Source organism: Xenopus tropicalis, chromosome 8 (assembly GCF_000004195.4).
Source record: "Xenopus tropicalis strain Nigerian chromosome 8, UCB_Xtro_10.0, whole genome shotgun sequence".
NCBI lineage: Eukaryota > Metazoa > Chordata > Amphibia > Anura > Pipidae > Xenopus > Xenopus tropicalis.
This window is the reverse complement of record NC_030684.2, coordinates 67,459,728-67,482,436: the sequence shown is the minus strand read 5'-3', so window position 1 is coordinate 67,482,436 and position 22,709 is coordinate 67,459,728. Positions and strand designations below refer to the sequence as shown.

At 37.1% G+C, this 22,709-nt stretch overlaps 1 protein-coding gene across 1 annotated transcript; it reads left to right on the top strand.

Moving 5' to 3' along the window:
• Positions 1-1,554: 1,554 nt before the first annotated feature.
• frmd7 (FERM domain containing 7) lies at positions 1,555-21,514 on the top strand. The gene is made up of 12 exons (XM_018096974.2): positions 1,555-1,707; positions 6,658-6,762; positions 8,284-8,326; positions 10,096-10,174; positions 12,675-12,772; positions 13,370-13,484; positions 13,877-14,024; positions 14,651-14,746; positions 15,114-15,277; positions 16,473-16,541; positions 17,588-17,663; positions 18,360-21,514. The coding sequence occupies exons 1-12, from the start codon at positions 1,651-1,653 to the stop codon at positions 19,440-19,442; spliced, it is 2,133 nt and encodes a 710-aa protein (XP_017952463.2). The 5' UTR covers positions 1,555-1,650; the 3' UTR covers positions 19,443-21,514.
• The last annotated feature ends 1,195 nt before the right edge of the window (positions 21,515-22,709 follow it).

The window sequence follows — 22,709 nt, the reverse complement described above, 5'->3', positions numbered from 1 at the left end:
TACAATCTCACAGAATACAAAATTACACACAGGGAGGACAAGTGATATAATAAATAAATACAATAAATATATATATATAAGTGCCATGTGGTATGAGACACAGTAGGAAGGAGGTCCCTGCCCCGTAGAGTGGGCCATAAATCCCCAGTGTAGTGTGGTTTCACTAAAGATAGTAAGTCACAAGTTACAATTACTGAAAAGGCATTTAGCTTGGGTTGCCATAGTAATGAACACTTCTCCAAGAGTATAAAACGTATATTATGTATAAACTGTTTCAGGATTCATCCATACTGTACATTGTTACCATAACAAAACAACCAGTGCTGTTGAGCTGTTGTGTCTTGCAATCATTCCATGCCCCCCTGTGCCAGTAAATGCCCAAGCTGAGTTGCATATCTGAACCCCCTAGCAGACATGCTGGAAGTTGCTAGCTGTTTGGATAAGGACAATATAGGTGAGAAGTATAGAATCTACAGGTATGGGACCCATTATCCAGAATGCTCGGGACTTGGGATTTTTCCGGATAAGGGATCTTTCCATAATTTGGATCGCCATACCTTAAGTCTACTAAAAGATTATTTAAACCAGGGGTGGCCAAAACGTTGTTCGCGGCCCACCAGTCGATCCCCCGTGGATTTCTGGTGGACCGCGATCAGGCTGGGGATGCATTCACTTCGCACTTCCACATTCTGCATCGGTCCGGTAGATCGCGACCGCAAAAAGTCTGGCCACCCCTGATTTAAACATTAAATAAACCCAATAGGCTTGTTTTGCTTCCAATAAGGATTAATTGTATCTTGGGATCAAGTACAAGGTACTGTTTTATTATTACAGAGAAAAAGGAAATCATTTTTAAAAATTAGAATTATTTGCTTATAATGCAGTTTATGGGGGACAGCCTTTCCGTAATTCAGAACTTTCTGGATAATGTGTTTACGGATAATGGATCCGATACCTGTACAATAACTGGGTCACTATCACCTTAAAACATTGCTTAATCATTATTATCATAAACATGATAAAATAGAGATGTTTTACATGTATTCTTAACAATAAATGTAATGTTTTTTGAAAAAATGTAATGCTTTTACCTATCAGTCATCTTTGAGACTAAGAGGCAGTCATGTCAATGTTTGTATTTAATTTTATACCATCATTCAAGTTTGTTTGCACTACAACTCACAAACTTGTTTTATGCTTTTAGTTGTCTCTTTGGAATCTCTGACAAGATATTTTCAAACAAGACAAATAGATCATTGTTTGCTTTGTGAAACATGCTTCTTTTTCTATTATATTGCATGTGAAAAATATCTGGTTTTCAGGTTAATTTAATGAAATATTTTTTGGACATGTTTTGCAGTAAGGCAGGGTTGTTCAGTGACTCTGTGGTGGACTCAAGGCTGTCAGTGTGGTTTGGAGGCCCCCCAAGAAATATAAATAGCAAATCTCTAGAGCTTGCACCTTAAAAAGGTATCCATTCTGTACGCCTCTTTTCGAGGAAGGTTTTGTACTATCTTTGCACAGAGCCTGAAGCCACATAGCCCTGCCTGGCTGCTGAGGAGGCTGCGCGTGCCTGTGTGTGTAACAGTGCTCTCTATCAGGGATGCTGCTTTTCTTCCCAGGAGATCACACAGTCTCTTACATCCAAGGATGCTGCACTTGAAAGTGCAGTTTCTTGATGATTCTCAGAAAACCTTTGTTGTAGATGTAAGTATATCAGTATTTGCTAAATGTCTCTTTTTCTTGCATGACATTTATTACTGGAATCTGGCTTAGCGATACCCTTTATTGGCTAATACTGTAGAATTGAAACTGCTTAGTATCTTTCAATCTGAACCGAACTTGCTATTTAGCTTTTGGCTTAATATGTTCTAATGAGTCAATCTGAACATATTTAATGTAAAATAAAATGAAAAACAAAGCCAACACCTGTAGCACAGCATTGTGTTTGCAGCTTGTTAATTGTAATTATATGAATACTGTCTATTTAAGAATGGGGTTTTCTGTCTTTGGCATTACTGGGGACTAACAGTACTCCACGGTCTCCCCTAAACAATGACATTAGTTAATGCAGTCCCATTAAGTGTATTTAATATAGACATTCTAATTTAAAATGCAGGAGTGTTTGTCAGCACCTGGTGATTGTCACTATATAACTAGATGCCACAGTGGCATGAAAATGTAATATATGTCTAATTTATTGAATCTTTTGTGTTTATCAAATCATAACATATACAATTCATATATTGTTGGACTGGCAGTCTCTGCATGCTGTAATGTTATACAAACAATCCAAAGTGTTTGGTATGCGGCCAGAATGCAATGAGACCTTTCATTGCTAATATTAATATGTTAATATTTATAATTATGGATGTGCTAAGCCTTTGTTCTCTCTGGGGTAAACTAAAAAAAAATGGGGGTTATATGGCTTGTTTTTACATCTTGATAAACACAGATTTACGGATCTATTTATAGCACAATATTTGCATATTGCTATTTTAACAAATGCTTTTTGTTATTGATTTTCCTGCGGTTGTTAACCTGGGACTATTATTCAGGCTGTCTTTAATGGCAATGGAGCCCAAGGCATGGTAACCTGTGTGTTGTTGGTATTCATGAAAAGTGCTCAGCCTTTGGCTATCTAAGGATGCTGGGATATAGAGTTGATGGCTGAATGTTAGCCTTAGAATATGCTATTATACTATCTTGCCTTACTAGACACATACACCAGCCCACAGTTGCAGCCCCTCTTCAATACAAAGATAAATATGCTGTGCCCAAATAGAATGTCTTTATACCACTTTACAAATAACTACTACTCTGAAGCAACAGGAATTGAATATGTTTCTGACTGAAATCTGGGACACACAGCAAAACTAGGATGTTTTAGCCAACTGCCGGGAAGCTTTAGGACAATATAGGGAAACCTGGACAGTATTGTTGTTTGTACAATATTTATTTACAGTTACATTATTAAAATGTGCATAGATAGATAGGCAGTTTGGGAGTTTTCGTGTAACAGGACAGATTTGATCTATTTAGGCAATGGAAGCTCCCAGCAGGGCACTCAGAATGTTATTACAGCTAATGGAAATGTTAGTGCTTCTACACTGCACCTATTATTCCTGAGGAGGGACATGACTCTAACACTTCAAGGCATTTCATTCATTTCCAGTTACACAGCCAAAGTAGGTGAATGGAGAGAATGGGGGGGGGGGGGGTTGGATAAAAGCAATTATTGCTTAAAGCAACACTGGGAATAGGATTTAAGTCTATTATGGCCTTTTTACTGGTATCACAGAACAGCCTGCTGGGATTGCCTTAATAATTTGTTTTCAGGGACAATGGCTGTCAAAGGTGATTTTTTCCCATTTTTGATTTAAAAGCAAGAAAGAATTTCAAAGGCTGTATAATGATTTCATTTTCCACAGTAATAAGACAGATCAGGGAAGCAGCTTCAGTTTGCCATAGCTAGTACCGCAGCCAAACACTGGGGAGTCTACCAACACCCACCAGATTAGAGGAGCACCTCTGTAGGTTGTTACACATACATTTTCTATAACCATCCTCTTCGTGCAAATAGCTCCCTTAAGCTGGCCATACATGTTCTTCTTCCGATGAACGTTCATATATCGGTTGTATGTTTAAATTCAACTATCTGAAACTAACATTCAGACTAAAAGTGTAGGATAAAGCCCTTACAATACAAATAGGAAGATGTTCTGAATGTGAAATAGTTTCGTACGAAAGTGACTTCCATTGTAGGTCCCCCAAGGATATCATCTGATACACAATACATGCGCAGATTTTCTTGTTAGCTGACTAAAATTTTCTAACCTGGCCGAAAATCATACAAAACTATGTTACGTACAATTTTAACCGGACGTGTATGGCCAGCTTTAAAGTTCCTGCCTTATTTTGTTTATTTCCTTTAGCAATTTAGCAGTCATAGGCAAAAGCTCACAAGCCAGGCGCCTGGATTATAATGGCACATCAACCAATCACAATCCAAATAAGAAAACAGCCACCCCAAAGGCAAGAATAATTAGCCAAACACAGTAAAGATGAAAATAAGTCAGCCTAAACTGACCATAATAAAAATAGTACAGGTATAGCATTACCAAGAAACAAATCAATAATTACCTGTATACAGAAATACAATAATAAAATGATTTCAACATTGGTATTCTCCTGTACTGAACGCAATTTTTAAAGAACTTTTTAGATGTACAGTGTTCTGTCATTATTGCTGTTCTACTTCTACTGGGCTGATAATTTCATACTCTCAGCAAATCCTGTCTTCTAGCTTTACAGTTTGCTGAGCAATTGTGCAGTCAGATAAATCAGACCAGTGGGAGATTTTTGGTATTGTCCCTGTAATACTGTTTCACCTTACTTGATCTGATGTAACAGTAATGTAACAACACTGTCTCTGTATGACTGCTTGACATAATTGTTTAGAGATAGAGCTAAATGTCCTCAACAAGCCTTCTGCATATTTTACGAACTTGTACATTACAGATCTTAATCGGCCATATCTGTGGGTTCATTTGTGTATATTAGCTGTACTGTATCTCAGTACCTCTTTCCAGAATGACTATTTCAGTCTAGATATCCATAGAATAACATCTGTGGACATATTCAACCATTTTATTATATTTAAAGACACTACAAGAGATCATGCTCAGATTTATCACAAAATGTATTTGCTGTTTCATATGAGTTTAGAGGGATTTTCTGTGCCTGACACAGATGTAATTTAATGTTTTGAAAGAAATGGTAAGGACTGTAATCATACACTGCCTCTAGATGTTGACAGGAACCAGGGTGAGCCCTGAGAACTAGAGAAACCTGCAATTAAACTGTCACTATACCAGAGGCTGAGCACAGAAGCATTGTAATTTTACTCAGCAGCCTTTGATTTCCTGGAGCTTGCTCTATTCATTACGCCATCAACAGTTCATCTCTCTTACATCGATGGATTTTCCTACAGTCCCTAAAGATGGTAAAAATTGGGCGTTTATTCATTCTCATGCTAATTTTGGATTCTGTCGTGTTGATTACCAAAACTGTGGATCAGTACTAATAAGCACCTTCGCCTTCCCTTTCCTTTACTGCATATCAAGAACGTTATAATGGAGGCAGCAGACCCTAAGGCTGCTGTAGTCACCTTGATTATAGAGGACCCAAAGGTCTCTGACCAATAGATATTTACAATATATGAGCTGTTTACAACGCAGGTCAGCTGCACACTCATTTCTTTCTACTTTTAAGAAATTTTATTTTCTTAGCTCATACAACATACTGACTACTTCTAGAGTTTCAGCTTGCATATAAATGCCTTCTAAAGGGGACCTGTCACCCTGACATAAAAAGCTGTATAATAAAACTCCAACATGAAACCATGAAAATCCAACATGAAATCCAAATTCCTTTTTTTATTAAAATACACATCCTTACCCATTATAAAGGCATTTAAAAATCCCAGTTTTCAGGGTCGGTCTGGGCCACCGGGAAAAATCCTGGTGGGCCCTGGTGGCCCAGTCCGACCCTTGCCGGCGCTCCCCCTTCTGACTGTTCCTCCCCTGACGGGTGCAATTTATACGCGCTTGGGGAGGACATCAGGTGGGGGCCCTGCGGAGGGGTTAGGGGGGCCCCTGGGGGAGGTAGGGGACACGGCTGGCTGGGGCACCTGCAGGGCCCCTGGGGCGGGAGCCCCGGTGGGCCCTGCACCCCCAGTCCGACCCTGCCAGTTTTAAATCATATATTGCCTGCCCCACCTCTTTGCCTTAGTCATAGAGGCGGGGCAGACAGCTAACTTTCCATTCAGCACTTCCTAGATGTCACTACACTTCTTAAATACTCCCTCCTCGCCATCTAATTGTTCAACCAGTACATGGGCCTAGACATCTGGTCCTCCATTCTATCACATGAACAAGCATTATGCAAAGCTTGCTTGCTGCGATTGTGTAATTCCAAGAATGAAGGTAACAAGATTTATATTATTTATGAAGTTTATTTTTCTCAACTAACATGATAGAAATACATTTGAAATTATTTCTTAGGATGACAGGTCCCCACCAAGTGCACAATATTTTCCAAGCCAATAGAAACACAATGTGAGTGTTTTTGCAGCTTTTTGTTGATGGATAGTAGCCCTGATCTATGCAACATTGTTTAGATGATAGTATGATACAATTAGGAGTTGTTCCTTAGTTAATACTCTCATGGTATCACTGCTTATTTGCTGAATTATTTAATAAATAATTGTATTAGATATAATAATGCTGAATGTAATTTAATATACAGCAAGATGCTGGTAAGAAGTTCCAGTTTAATATAAAACAAGTCACCAGTTAGAAGTCCCATTTCTAAATTACCCTTATTGAGTAGCAGTTTTCTCAACCCATTTACCTGAGTACATGAGTAAATTCGAGATAACAATTTGGGAAGAAATGAAGATGAATCCATTAGAGAGGAGCAAAATCGTTTGTAAATTAGTTGCTCCTTTAATAGTTCCTGAATACTTGCAATGGTATAACATTCTGTACCCCCATTGCTTGATTCACTGCAAATTGGAGTGCAGGTCCCTTTAAAAATATATACGTATACCTTTTGTTTTTATAGTTTGTCTTAAATTCCATTGCTGTTTTTCAGCAAAAAGCTCCTGGTAAAGAACTTTTTAACATGAGTTGCAGTCATCTCAATCTAACAGAAAAGGAATACTTTGGTCTGGAATTCAGAAATCATGCAGGATGCCAAGTAAGTGAATAACCTTAGACTGAAGTCTTGTCTTCAGGTGGTTAGGGAGGCAGATGCTAGTTCTGCAATAAATACTAAGAAGCACCCAGAAACAAAATTATATGGTGGGTTCTTTAACCAATTGGCTTTAGATATCTCACCTTTTAAACAAAATCTATGTTTTCAGTCTCTGTTATCATCCTTCCCTAATTATATGGGTATCAAGCCATCAAAATATTGGCATTAATTTAACTGGTAAAACACCTTGTGGGGGCCCTGATGGATTTACATCTTTTTCTTTTACCTATTTAAATGGCATTTGCAATGCGCTTAATAAATGGGTTATTACTTTATTATGACAGAAAAGTTATTTAACATATCTAATATGTTGTGAATACACAAAATAAAGTCCTTGAGCTATACATAGTCAGAGCTGTGACCATGCCATACTCAAAGGTTTTTAAAGCCCCTGTAATGCAACCATATTGTTACCTCCCATTAATCACTGATTTAAACATGTGTGTTTATTCAAGGTTGTTCAGTGGCCCCTTTTGGTGTCAGTTCAGCCACTACCTAAAGCCCATTCAAACTTCTAAATCGGCTGCAGGGGAAAAGGAAATAGTTCTACGTTCAAAAAAGCTTTTCTTCCAATAAAGGCATCCAGGACAGGATTTGTTGGTGGTAGTTATAGATCAGCTAAAAGACAGGATCCAGAAGTATTAAATGTCCCAATTACAGACTCACTTATTATCCTATATATGCTCAAGCCTTTAATGAACATTAATTTGCTGAGCAAAGCCTCCCTTTCACAACCCTTGTATACACTTCAGTATTTAAAGTTTCACTGTTGGTGTTGTGTGGTCCAGTTTGCAACTAAGGCAGCCATTTGGGGCTATGCAAAGAATGGAGCCCCTGAGCAAATGGAGTTTAGTATCCAGCCCCTTGATGGTCTTAGCATTTGCAATGTACTACTTTCCTGTGTCTGAATGGATTGAAACTCCCTGGAACAAGTGAGCAGAACAGAAGGAATTCACCTGGAATGGCAGCTCACTTCTGGTTGATCAGTGAAGGCCAGTAGCACAGCCACAGCGGGTATCATTTTATGACCACAAATGGGGGTATATATAAGTATTATGGCTTATGTAAAACTGTAAAAGCGTGGCCTGTGGCATCAAGCCTTTGTATGGTCATTGGGCTTCACAGAGACTTCCTTATACTTTCTATTATTGTACAGGGTGTACATTATTTTCTGTATCATTTGCAGGTTATTCATGTAAAAAATGTATCTACTCCAAGAAGCATGGTAAATGATCCATGACTACTCACCCCAACACACCCCAACACACACCCTGCCTTAGTTAGCATAGGTAGAATTCTGATAATCTGGTCGTGCAGCAGCCTTCCATACATAAGCTGGCGATGACAAAGTAAATGCAAAGTATGCACAGAAACAATCTTGTTTTGTTAGGTTTATTTTATTTTTGTAAAGGGCTAAAATCACAAAAAATACTTTTGCTAATGATGTTTGTATTGTATTTGCAGATGTGGCTTGGACTTTTAAAACCCATAACAAAACAGGTTAAACGTGAGTTACAAACAAACTTGTTCTCATTTATTTGAAATATTGCGCCAGTTCATTGATTAACACCAATAACAGTTAGCATTATTTGATCTTGTCCTCATAATATAACAAATGTGCTCTTGGTTGATATGAGATGTTGTACAATTGCAAAATTACAACTATTTTAGTAAATATATATATACAGGTATGGGATCCCTTATCTGGAAACCCGTTATCCAGAAAGCTCCGAATTATGGAATGCCCGTCTCCCATAGACTCCATTTTAATCAAATAATTCAGAATTTTAAAACTGATTTCCCTTTTCTCTGTAGTAATAAAACAGTATCTTGTAATTGATCCCAACTAAGATACAAATAATCCTTATTGGATGCAAAACAATCCTGTTGGATTTAATTGCAGTTTTATTGATTCTTTGGTAGACTTAAGGTATGGAGATCCAAATTACGGAAAGACCCCTTTTCCGGAATACCTTTGGTCCCGAGCATTCTGGATAACGGGTCCTATATATATTTCTGAACATGTATAAGCATATTTATCAAAATTCAAATTTGTAAATTTAGTATTTTTTTTCATTCGAAAAAAATTTTGCAAAATTGACCAAACTTAAATGTGCACTTATTTATGAAAAAACTCGAATATAAAAAATTGGATCAGTTAAAAATGTGAAAAGAAAATTCCAATCACATTTTATGTATCATTTTTAATAATTCTACTAACTTTCAAAAATATTTGAAAAGTGAAAAAACACGAATTGGAAAAAAACCCACTTCCATTTTGCCCCATTACTCCCATTGCCTTCTGCATGACCTTGCCAGCTTTTATCAAATTTTTAGCACTTTCGATTTCAATTTTCTTGAACTCTAATTTTTAGCACAAAAGTTGAAACAAACATGAAAAAACATGAACTGGACCACTGATAATTCTGCTCCTTAGTAAATAAATTCTTTAATGTGAGCTGATCAAAGCCAAACTAAACAGTTGACGAATCAAGCAAGGGACTGAGCTTATAACATTGCTATAGAAAGCAGTAATACTTGTTGTCAGTTTCTGCACAAGATTAAAAAGATATAAACTAGATGGTATAACACTCTATTGACATTAAAAATCTCTGAAAATTCTTCATTATTTATTCTTATTATTTTGCTGCTGAAAAGCTATATTACTCAGCCAAATTATATGTAACAGTACGTGTCATGTTTGCTCCAGTTCTAGAAACCCATAGCAGCCAATCAGCAGGAATCATTTAATGGTATACTGTAATGGTACTGTAATGGTGTACTGCAAATCTATAGTGTATTTTTTGGCTACTATACTTTGAGAAAACACCATTTCCCTTATAGTTCTAACTCAATATTAACCCTGGTGCATGTCTTTCTACAACACTTGTCAACCCCTACATCTGATAGGCTGCCAAAGATTCATAGATAGGTAGCAATATTTACACCTGTTATTACACCCAAGTTTCACAGCACAGTATAAAAAATGACATGGTGGGTTGGTGGGTCTCATGAGAATTCCTAACATGGCAATATACACCACACTACTGGCCAATGCAGTAGTCAGTTTTAGACTAGGCACTGGGATTTATTTTATCATCAACAGTAACACATTTCAGTGCAGCTGGTCACAAACAATAAATTAGGGGTAAGCAAATATTGTCAATCTTTTCAATGCTACATCAGTGAATTTTCAACTTCTTGCATTTATTGTCTATCACTATTCTAACCATATGAATTAATGTTTGGTTCTGTGTGTATTATGTGTGTTCTCAGACCCTAAAGAGACAATATTCAAATTTATGGTGAAGTTCTTCCTAGTGGATCCAGGATTGCTGAAGGGAGAGCTGACAAGGTACAGGGTATTTTGTTACCATAATAAATGAATGCAAAAATAAACTAGCAGTGGCCTAGTAGATCCTTAAGGGCTCTGGCACATGGGGAGACTAGTCGCCCGCGACAATCTCCCTTGTCGCGGGCGACTAATCTCCCCAAAATACCATCCCACCGGCGAGAATGTAAATCGCCAGTGGGATGGCATATGCGGCGCAGCGGAAGTTACCTCTCAAGGCAACTTCCCCGATTTCGTGGAAATCGCGGTGCCATGTATGCCATCCCACCGGCGATTTACATTCTCGCTGGTGGGATGGCATTTCGGGGAGATTAGTCACCCGCGACAATAAAAATTTGTCGTGGGTGACTAGACTCCCCGCGTGCCAGAGCCCTAAGTAATTTCTTGGTATCCCAAGATATAGTTGAATACAAAGGAAAGAAAGGTTAGAGATTAGTGGGTAATCCCTTATAAGATTCGGCGCCTCTGGGCAAGCTTGCATTTGCTCTGTGGCTGAACATGATCTCTGTTAATGTCTTGATGTCCACCCATAAACTGTTTATGTATAATAAAAGAAAATATAATTCTAAGCAACTTTCAGATATGCATTGATTACAATTGCAATATTAGCAAAACTGGTTGCCTATAGTCTCTGTATAATACATTGAAGGAGATAAATTACACAGTGTCCTGTGTTAAACATGGGCATGAATTTATCCCCCTTCTCATAGACTGTAAGTTTGTTGGAACAGGAATGTCTGTCCAACTATCTTTGTAAGATAGTTGGTGAACTTAAAAAAAGACTCATGTCCAGCAAGTTCATTGTTTTGTCTAAGCGAAATCTGCTTTACTACTAGTCCATGCGGAGGAAGGCAAAACATCTACAAATTGCAAGAGGCAAGAAAAAAAATTATTTCTATTTTCTTACATGATAAAAAGTCATCAATGTATCTGACAGTACAACCACTTTGGAGAGAAAATGTCACAACTTCACAGCTCTAACTGTAAAAAAACCCTTTCTGCATATTAAAACAGAACCATTTTTGTAATATTGCTCAATGCCCTAACATCTGCTGGAAAGATCTACTAGTAAAGAATATATTTTATGGTCCCCTTGTGTATAAAACATTTTGCAGCCTAAGTTTATCTTTTTGGAATTTTCTGCTCTTTTTTGGAGTTTTGGAGATCAGCACAGGATAATGTGTGGGAAAAGCTGACTTTTCTTCAATTTGTGTGATACAGTCAACCACAACCTTTTGGTATAGTTATCATATCTCCCCCTTAAGCACTTTTCCACTGTAAACAAACCTAATTTTGCCAGTTTTCTTCATAGAAAAATTGTACAGAACAACAGCCAATCTTTCAATAAAATAGTGCTTTATTTGCTCAGCTTTAAAAACATCAGAGCCTTAATGCCTAAGTCTTTCTTCAAAATTGAGACCTTCCTCTCTTATTAACAGCCCATTTACTCTTTTGTGGACTTTCTTTATTTCATTAAAATTAGCCTCTTCAAGTTCTTACAGAAAAAGTAATTACATTTCTTACATGATCTATCATAAAGCCATGCTGATTACTACTTATAATGAACATCTCTAGAACATAATCTTAAAAGTGATCCCTTAAGAACCCCTCATATAACCTGTCCAAAACAGATGTCAAACTTAAAGGCCTGTAATTGCCACGTAGAGATATTGGAACTACATCAGCTTTCCACCAGTTCATTGGTACCATATCAGATGAAAAGTCTTAAAAAATCATTAAAAGTGTCCTTTATAAAATAGAACTCAATGGAGTATTCGATTTACATTAGCTTTTCTCAAATGTATGTATCAGCCACTGCGATCTAAGTCCTAAGTCATGTGTACCCCTATAGATTTTGTCCTGTAGCCCTGTAACAATTTCCTTGTAATGTACATTGAGAAAAAGAACTGATAAAAAATATTTTCATTTTTACAGCCTTATGCATTTTTTCTCTATGCTATTGATACTTTTCTTGGAACTAGTCTTGCAAATAAAGTTATCGGTTCTTTTTATCTATTTTATCTCCTTCCTTAATGCTTCTACTTTTTTCCCTAAGGGAATAAATTAAAAACATTAAATGTTTTATATAATTGTAACCTACAACTGCTGTACTCTAAAGACCTAATATCCCAAACTACCCACTAAAGTAATGATCTTGAGGTGCAGCCATTATAAAAAATAGCCCAGTTCTCTAAAAACCCAAAGCCCTCTTCTCTAAACCACACAACCTATGCTGCCTCCCTAACATAGCACGTGGTTCTATAAAAATTATGATATATAAATGGGCAGTTAGTGAATTCCTCAGATATTTCAGTGAATAGTTGATGAAACTGTTTGTGGATAACTAGTTGTATATACACAATTCATGTCTTAAATTTCATCAGTTCATCATGAAAATTAACTTTGCACAGCTTAGATATCTATCCATATTTACTGTGTCAGTTTCTAGTGCTCTGTGTAAGCCGAGTCTCTTATTGTTTACTATTGATCCATTTATTCACAGGTATCTCTTTGCTCTGCAAATAAAAAAGAATTTGGCATCTGGAAAACTGCCTTGCAATGATAACAGTGCTGCTTTGATGGCTTCCTATGTACTGCAATGTAAGTAGAGTAAACTGGAGATTAAAAACCATTCATGAAATGATATTCAAGCTTTGTGGGATCAGCTCTCCTTTGTAATGCAACATTTGGGCCTGAATTAAAAGTTTAAAAATATGTGCCAGTCATCCTGCTACAGCCTCAAGAATATCTTGGGCAGAAAATAGATATTCAGAATAATTCCTCCCGGAAGAGTGCTCAACTAGAGCAGAATGTCTATGGAAACCAGCAATAACATCTCTCCATTGGCTGCTAGACTGGAGGGTATGTTTAGTAATCTGAGTTGAGAAGAACTGAGCATGCCCAATAGCTAACAGCCAAAGTAAATTCCTGAGGGAGGGGGGCTGGGTGGGTTAGAGGAGGAGAAGGAATCTAAAGTGATTAAGGGCAAAATCAAGGTTCAAATCTTAATCATAACATCTGAGAAATCAAATATGTATTCACCCAAATCCCCCACTTTCTGGTCTTCAGCTTTAGAAGCAATGAATTTCTGTTTGGAAAGAAGCCATATTCAGTCAGGGCACAGTTATATGAACTCATGCAAAGAAATCATGTGATCATATGCACATCCAAAAATGTGTCCTTTCTTTCTCCATGCAGCTGAGCTGGGGGATTTTGAGGAGGACACAGCCAGAAAGCATCTGGAACAGAACCAATATCTACCCAATCAGGAATATTTAGATAACAAGATCCTGAAATATTACCAACGTCATGTGTAAGTGAAGTATTTGCAGAATACGCTAATTCCTATTGGTCTTAAACATAATATTAATATGTAGCAGATTTTGTTATGCCCAAGGGTAGTTCAGCCAGGCAGCACATTTATCTTTAGCGGTTCTGTAAAAACATAGAATGAAAAGAAGAGGGCACTCATAGTGTAAAACTGTATGATAAATAAATTCTTTATTAAAATTAGTTAAAGACATTAACACAAAGGCTACCCCTTCCTCATTAAAAAGCAACACAACAAAATGGATCAAAGACCTAAAAGCTTAAAAGACTGGAAAAATTAAGTATATTTTGGTTTTAACAAAATTATGTTTGCTTGCCAATTCTGTGCCTTCCAGATTTATATTTGATTGGAAATATTTTTTTCTTTTTTATCAGGGGAAAGTCTCCAGCCGAATCAGACATGCAGTTGCTGGACATAGCACGGAAGTTAGACACATATGGCATCAGGCCCCATGCAGCCAGTGATGGGGAGGGCATGCAGATCAATCTAGCAGTTGCACATATGGGAGTCCTAGTACTGAGGGTGAGGAACATATGTAACAGTCCTTCAATTATATGTATTCAGGGTACAAAGAAATATTTTGATACGCAGTAAAATAATGGATTCACCTAGATGTCCAGGGCAGCTATTCTGTCTATATTACTGGGGTAAGTGCAATTTATGCAGGAATGAACCTATTTAAGCAGCCAATGTTTCTTTATTAAATGGGAATTTACCCTTAATGTTCATTGAGAATTTAGCTTAAATAGAGTTCCCTCTGTAAGGGGGAAGTTCTTTTGTGTACAGAATTCCATATACAATTGCTTTGATATATGGCTGCTATATTCTCTTAGGTATTTTTAATAAACAGTAACAAAAATATAAAATTAAAGGTCACGAGTAAATGGTGCAGTCTTATAGCAGTACTGATGGCAGGCAACATGACAATTATTGCTATGTATCAGTGAAGAGTTAAAATTAGAAGGAATGTTCTGTGCCAGTAAGGACAGAAATACCATTATCAGATTATAGAGGGAACATTGGAGAGAATGTATCTGTACTGTATTAATTTCAAATCTACGGGGCCCTTTCTTGTCACTATAATGCATATACATAGTTAGTCCATAAAAAGAATAACAATAAATTGTTGAAAAAATTGTTGTACACAGGGTAACACTAAGATTAATACATTCAACTGGGCAAACATCAGGAAGCTGAGTTTCAAGAGGAAACATTTTCTCATCAAGCTTCATCCTCATATTGATGTAAGTATAATAATACTAAAACTGCACAGTAATCTCTATATTCAGATAATAATGAACTGGTAGGGATGATTCTCACTGGAGAATTCTCTTATATTTGTAGTTAAGCTTGGTATGCCTATTTTGGAAAGCTAGGACAAGCAAAAACTGTCATGCTACTGTACTTTATATTTCTTTGTATTTATTACAATAATGACCCCTTTTTGCTCTATCAATTGATTGTCCTGCGGTACAGTGCTACATACATAAGTAACACTACAGAAATATAAACCATATAAATCCATATCAGAATGGCTTCATTGTCCCTTTAATGTGAAATAAACTGTTTCTGGTTTACTCATATTTTTAGAAATGTTTGTTTTGGTTACAGACTTTGTGCAAGGACACCCTTGTGTTCACAATGGAGAGTCGTGATGCATGTAAAGCCTTTTGGAAGAGCTGTGTTGAGTATCATGCCTTTTTTCGTCTTTCTGAGGAGCCCAAACGTAAGCCAAAGCCATTTTTGTGTAGCAAAGGCTCCAACTTCAGGTACAGGTATGAGGATGTCAGTAGCCATGCATTTTAACTTCTTTTCTATAAATATAAGAAGGAACAATATTGTCTAATATTGTCCTGAAAAACGGCCGGATTTCAGAATAGGCCGCCCTGAGGTTGCCCCTTTTCGCCGCCCACCCACCTTGCGCAAAGTATATATATATGTGTTCCAACCGAGTCGCACTCCATATATTATATATATATATATATATATTGTAACAGTGTGTTTAGGAAACACAGCTGTCTTTCCTAAAAATGTATGGCAAAGTGTACATTTGAGGTGTGTGATATGGACTGCAGGGTGATTCCTATTTCAGATAGGGTTAATTTTTCTCAGTTGGCTAATTAAGAGGTAGCTGAGACAGGAGCTGTCTGGCGAAGTAAAAAGGGGTATGCCCCCACTGGTTCACTGATCCTTTTTATGGGAAAAAAAAAGAACATCCCTTATCTGCCTATAACCCCTCTAATGCCAAGTGCCTTTTTTCAAGATAAAACAACCTCGACAGTCTAACCTCATAGTTTAAATCTTCCATCCCCTTTACCAGTTTAGTTGCACATCTCTGCACTCTCTCCAGCTCATTAATATCCTTCTTAAGGACTGGAGCCCAAAACTGCACTGCATACTCAAGGTGAGGCCTTACCAGGGACCTATAAAGGGGCAAAATTATGTTCTCATCCCTTGAGTTAATGCTTTTTTTATGCAAGACAGCACTTTATTTGCTTTAGTAGCCACTGAATGACATTACACAAACTTGCACAAACTTTTTTTCAAAAACTGTATTGTGATTTGCAATGTATTAAAGTATCCCTTATTGCTCCTTAGAAAAGCCTACCAACCACTGATGTTAGACTAACAGGCCTATAGTTTTCAGGCTGACAACTTCAAATACTGAATACTTAAAAAATGACCAAAAAAAATAATGAATACTTATTTCTATATGCTAAAATTTAAATGTGGATTATGCCTAGATAAGTAGTAAATATGCCAAGGCAGTATTTTTTTTGCCTCTCTGATGATGATCAACTAAATGTAATAAGCATTGCATTGTATAATATCAATCTACAGCCAATCAAATATATGTTAAACTGTCTATAAAGTTGTGCATGTGCTTCAGCTGCTAAAAAAAAAACACAAGAAAAGTCACAAAAGTGATGCTGCCTATCTTACAGACTACTATTTTTTTGATTTTGTTAGTGGGAGAACACAAAAGCAAATTTTTGACTCTTGGACAAAGGGAAACTCAAAGAACTTGCCCTTTGAAAGGTAAATGTTTAAAGCTTTGTTTCATTCAACAAGAATGTGTACTATAAATGTAATTTCAAGGCTCATTTCTGGCAGTGACATTGAAATGAATAATTTACTATTTTTGTCTTACAGCCATGTGCAGAGTTTAGTAAAAATGACACACTTTTCAGCTTGTATGTTTCCAAATAGATATGGACCTAGCTACTGCTTAAGGGCTCTGGCACACGGGAAGATTGCCCGCGACAAATCTCCCTGTTCGCGGGCGACTAATCTCCCCGAGTTGCCATCCCACCAGCGAACATGTAAGTCGCCGGTGGGATGGCACATGCGGCCTCGCGAGGCAACTTCGGCGATTTGCCAAAATCGCCTGCACAGCGTGTACCATCCCACCGGCGACTTACATGTTCGCAGGTGGAATGGTAGTTCCGGGAGATTAGTTGCCCGTGACAAGGGAGATTTGTCGGGGGCGACTAATCTCCCCATGTGCCAGAGCCCTAAAGGAGCTGAATCCAGGATTTGGCCAAGATTATACTATTGCCTTACCTTTTCTTATCTGCCCTGCTTAAGGGCAGTTGCAAACATGGCAATCTGGCCATAGGTCATCAGGCAAAGAAATTAAAAGGAAGTAGAGACCAGCAGCAGGTATGCAAGCATTGTGGGTCAACAGGGTGCCTGACCAAGAAGTATTGCCTTGGGTGCAATTATTACTTGGCCCAGCTCTGGGTGACTGTGTAATAATAAAATTGTGGTCACTTATTCAAAAACAATGAGGCAAAAGCACCAAGATCTAAGATTATATGCAGCAATATATGGCAACATTTTCCCTCTGGGGAAGAATTATTTCAATTATGTTGAATAGGCACCATATATATTGTTCATAGTTGCCAGTCACCAAGATAAAGGTATAGCCATGGTACTTTTCTATTGAATTTTTACCACATATTTACACTCTTTGTCAGTCAGTTCAGTCTTAAGACAAAATTGGCCCCGTATATATAATCTGCTATTACTGTTACCTTAGGACTTGTCACTCTTTTGTACTAAATCTCCAACTGTTTTTCCAGAAGGCACTTACTAGCAAATCTTCATGAGAGGCAATGCAGATCATCTCCAGACCTTCTTACTGAAGTGGCCAAACAGGTAGGAATTGAAAACTGACAGCTCTTTTAAATACATATTTCAACGTGAAAAACAAAAAAAGAAAAACATTGTGGAGCATCAATGATGTTAGTGTCAGAAAAAAATTGGTATGAAATAGAGACCCCTATATTTTAAGCAGAAACACAAATGTAGGGACAGTTTAATCAAATTGGGCGAATTCAATATAAATCTTTCCATGCTAAGCTTAAATATTTCTAATCTCAATACCAAAATCACACATGTTGTTGCAACTGTTAATGGTTAATTATAAAATTACCAGTAGACTCCAAAATGTTATAACATACCAAATATGGGGACATTTATGAAGGAGTTTTCTTGAGCAGCAATCTAGGAAGCCATTCTAGGCACAACGAGTATGAGACAAGGGAGATAACATGGCCAAAGTAACAGGTGTTGCCTTTTAAAGAAGAAAATGATTATAATATAAATAGTAAAAATGCCCGCTTCAAATTAGATTAAAAGCTCATTACTTCTCCATGAACTAATGTGTCAGTAAGTAAGGTTAAAATCATACCTAGTTTAAAGAGGACTAAAGTCTCAGAAACAGCTGATGTACGGCCTGTGAGTCCTATTTTTCTGTACATTAGTAAAATGTACTTTATTTATTCATCTGCTTGTATGTTTATTTATGACTGGGAGCATCTATGCATTAATGTGTTTTTTTATATCCACCAGCCAAATGACTTCAAGTTGATATACACCAGTCGTCCTTGCTCCAGAAGTGCTAATAGTGTTGGCTGGGACCCACCGATGCATAAGAACAGGAGAAAGTCAGCAACTGAAATAATTTTTTCTGCAGATTTAGAAAGATCAAAACCCAATGAAGAGCCCACTATTCTGCAACTATCCAAAAGTAGCTGTTCATTTCCTGGTTGTAGCTATCTAGATATAAAGGATAATGCACCTAGGACAGGTTACAATAAAAGGCCATTGTCTTATTATGAAGACAGTAAGTATTTTTCTGGAAACTTTAAAAGTATGTCTGAAGGCTGTATGAGGGATGCAGCTCCTTTACCTTCAGCAATATACACAGATCGAGTCCCTCTGCCACATTCAAGTCATCAGCTGAACAGCGATTCTGTAGATTATTTATGTTATTCAGATCATTTGTCTTCAATACCACAGCAAACGTCAGCCATTGTGGAAGAAATTGTAAGATTAACTAATAAACCTAGCACTTTCTTAGAAAAGTCTGCTAACAGAAGTCCAAGTGCTAGAAGAATAAAAGAGTATCACCAACCTGTGTATCCCAGGACAAGTTGCAGGAGTAGTATTAGCATGGTTCCTAAAAGAGAAAGCCAAGTAACACATGTAGAATACACTCAGGATCCATATCCCAAAAGATCCTTGAGTCACTCTGATATGAAATCTTCATGGTTTCCTTGTGGATCGGAATTTAGGCCTCTGGGACCATGTCCGATACTAAGTAAAACATCCAGCATCTCAACAAGGCCATTAGTCCCACAGCATCTTCCTATACCTCATCAACTTCCTCCTCCACCTCCACCACCACCTGCTCCTCCTCTTCCTTTGACTGAAACAAAAAAAGTCCCAAGGACCACAGAGAGATATGTGTACAGTGGGACTGAAAGCAGCGATTCAGAAACTGAAATAATAAACCCATATTACTATGCCCTTTTTGGGAAACATCGGTCACCCCTGACAAGAATTAGACTGTCTTCTGGAAGTCTACAATTAGATGAAGAAGAAAATAATGCAATAAATTGGCATAGCAGGGAAAACAGAAAAGGAACCTAGCAACCCTTTAAAGCCCAGGACTTTTTACATGATTAAATGGAATACTTATAAATAATCATTTGCTGTAAAATAAGTGCAAGTAACAACATGTTAAGCTACAGATGTTCAGCCGTTGATAAAACAGCATTATGTGTCTAGTAATACAGTCACTTGAAGCAAATTCTTCCCTGTAGCTCTTTTTTCTTTTAAATATGAGCTAGTAACTGTGTTGGAGAGCACTTTTTATTTCACTTCTAGCAAATAACTTGGCAAACAAAGTGAGGTAATAAGTTTATGTTTGCTTCTTACAGGGCACAATGAATAAAGAATGGGGCAAAACAATCATATTTGTTGGTTAGATGGTTAAAGGAAATGTAACAAACATATTTACATGAACCGAGTAGATAAATGGGCACAAAATTGTTTGTGTACACACACACATATATATATCTATATTTCTTTTTTATAGCATTGGTTCATTGTTGTATAATTTTCCGTTATATGAGAAACAAAGTGGCTTATTTATTATCAATCATTAGGTTTGGGTAAATCGATATACAAGAAAATTCAGTGCGTTTTTTTAAACGATTCACTTGAACCCAACAATCAGTTCATAATAAATCAGCCCCTACGTCTTCACAAATTTATAAAAAAAAATGAGTACTGTGGTTTTGTTTGCCCAATTGCATCCTTCTTTCCTATTCTTTTAGTTCCTTCCACAAAATGAATACCCCATGGCAGAACAGTATATTATACCCCATAGTAGTACAGTAAATAATACTCCGTAGTAGTAGAGTATTTGAAAACATATACTGCAAACCAAAAGGGCCTATCTTGCCATAAAGTCTCATCTATATCTGACTGGAATTACCCTGCATTTTGCCATATTAAAACCTTGATTTTGTCATGCAATGTGATCAATCAAGGAAAGAAATATTTAATGTATTATTTTACTGGTTGAACAACATTACCTTTAAATCATATCTAGGTGACTTTAGGATGGTTTATTTGGAACCAAATTTGCAGGCTAAAATACCAGCATTCACAGCTATATTATGTTGCGCATACATCAATGTAGTGGAATGATCTGTTTGGTTATACCAATGGATTTCATTGCTGTCGTCTCCTCTGCACCTAATTCTGTTCTTCTTCCAGAGAACATTGTACCAGCTGCTGTGCCACTTCTCTAAATATCTCAGGAGCAACACTACCTGCTTCTAATATAAGTGGATGCTTGTTTGCCCAATGAAAGGGCAGTTTATGTGAACTGAAAAACACAATAGTGATAATAAAACCAGATAAAAAATGAGGACAGCCTTCTGACAAGTTGGAAACCTTTGCACATCTATTTGGGAATGTTTTAAGAGAGGTTCATAGCTTTACTTTACCCCAAAACTACAGTTTCATATAAATAAAATGATCCCAAATGATACAAAACCATAGTTTTTCCAGTCTGAGCAACTGGAACATTCATAATCAGCAGATTATTGAGGCTGCGTGATTTTCTTTTAAAATGTTCACTATACACTGGGCAACACACAACATTTCATGCCCCTATACACTTTTTACCAAGCTCTCTATCTAATATATAATAACCTATATAATAACCTATGCCTTTCCCAACCCGGACCCAGCCTGATAGCAATTGGGATCACATAGAACATGCTCCAATGTTTTAGGACAGGGTTTTGATAGATTTTAATAGAATTTAATTTATGTTGCTTTGTGAATGGGATGGATTTACTTTCTTTAAAATTCTCCCAAACTCTGGGGGTGATACTGCCAGCAGTAGAAATGAATGATTTGTTGTTGATTTGTAAAGTTGTTTCTGCAGTCAGCTTACAGCGGAGCATGTCCTGACATCTTTAAATTAGTTCCATATTGTTTAACAAATGATATTTAAGTAGGATGCTTATTTTAGAATATTGGTAATGATTTCCTAATTTGTAATATCAAGAGGAGAATGGTGAATTCTTTTCCTCTTTTATTTGAAAGAAAAGAAAAAAAAAAATGCAACCTAGGGAAACTAAGTTGCATTTTCTTTTACATAAGATGCCATTTTCTTGGTTGTTTATTTAAATTTGTTTATATCATTTTGTTGTTGTGTTATATATTATCCAGAATGCTTGGGAACTTTTCTGTAATATGGATCAGCTTATCTAAAGTCTGCTAAAAATCATTCAGAACATTAAATAAACCCAATAGGTAGTGTATTAGTTGAGAGACAAAATAATGGTTACATTTAAAGCATGGGAGTCGCTCCTACTAGGGGAAATGGGCAGAATCCAGTTGCTGAAAATGGCCCAAATTCACATTTTCTCTTCCTCTTTTGGTTACTAAAGTTTCTTTTTGTTAAACTGGATTCGATTATTCGACAATATGGGCTTGTACTAGACCCAGATTAAGTTTAAAGGAGAAAGAAAGGTAAAAACTAAGTAAGCTTTATCAGAAAGGTCTATGTAAATACAGCCATAAGCACTTACAGTAATGCTGCACTGACTTCTCTATTAAAAGATACAGGAGTTGTCTCTTTGTTTTCCTGTGCCAGAGACATGCAGCTCTCTCCCCTCTCCCTGCCCCCCCCCTTAGGAATGTGGATCTGAGCCAATCAGCAGGAAGCTTCCTCAAAGTCTTACAAACTGAGCATGTACACGGGTCTTGGTCTTGGTGCAGGAGCGAGGCATTATGGGAACTTTTAAACAGCTCAGCGTTTTTTTTTCCTATGAGGCTTCTGATCATCTGAATGGGAGAAATATGGGGAGACTTAAGGGCACTATTGAGACAACTGAAGGTATGCCTGCAGCTTGAGATTAACTCTTTACTAGCCTTTCCTTCTCCTTTAACCACAATTACCAGGGATAAAGATAAGCAAGATTAATATGTATTTATATTACCTGGAAGCACGACTAAGCCACTTGGCTTCTTGGGTTGAAGGGCCAAACCATCTACCCCAATTAAACAGCTTTTGGCAATAACATATACCGGTACACTTTTTCAATGGTTACTTGTACTGGTTTCCACTTTGGCATAACTTCTGGTTCTCACGATTCACACAACTGGATTATAAACGGAGGTGGGAAACGAGCAATATTCATATTATTGGAGATGTGTGGCAGGAAGTGACTATAGTGACATTTGAAATCCTCAAACAATCTTATCACCTCCTAGTAAATCAATGGCTGCAATACAGTACCTACAAGAAACACATAATGCCAGCGTTCCCACCCTGTTATCTCTAAGCTTCGTAATAGACCAAATAATGGCCGGAACCTCCAAAGGGCTTATATC

Bases quoted from the DNA above. Each gene is read 5' to 3' on its own strand.
- frmd7 (XM_018096974.2), top strand. From the start codon at position 1,651: ATGCTGCACTTGAAAGTGCAGTTTCTTGATGATTCTCAGAAAACCTTT. The intron at 14,025-14,650 runs GTGAGGAACATA...TGTTGTACACAG, and splicing joins TGGGAGTCCTAGTACTGAGG to GGTAACACTAAGATTAATAC. The intron at 15,278-16,472 runs GTATGAGGATGT...TGATTTTGTTAG, and splicing joins GGCTCCAACTTCAGGTACAG to TGGGAGAACACAAAAGCAAA.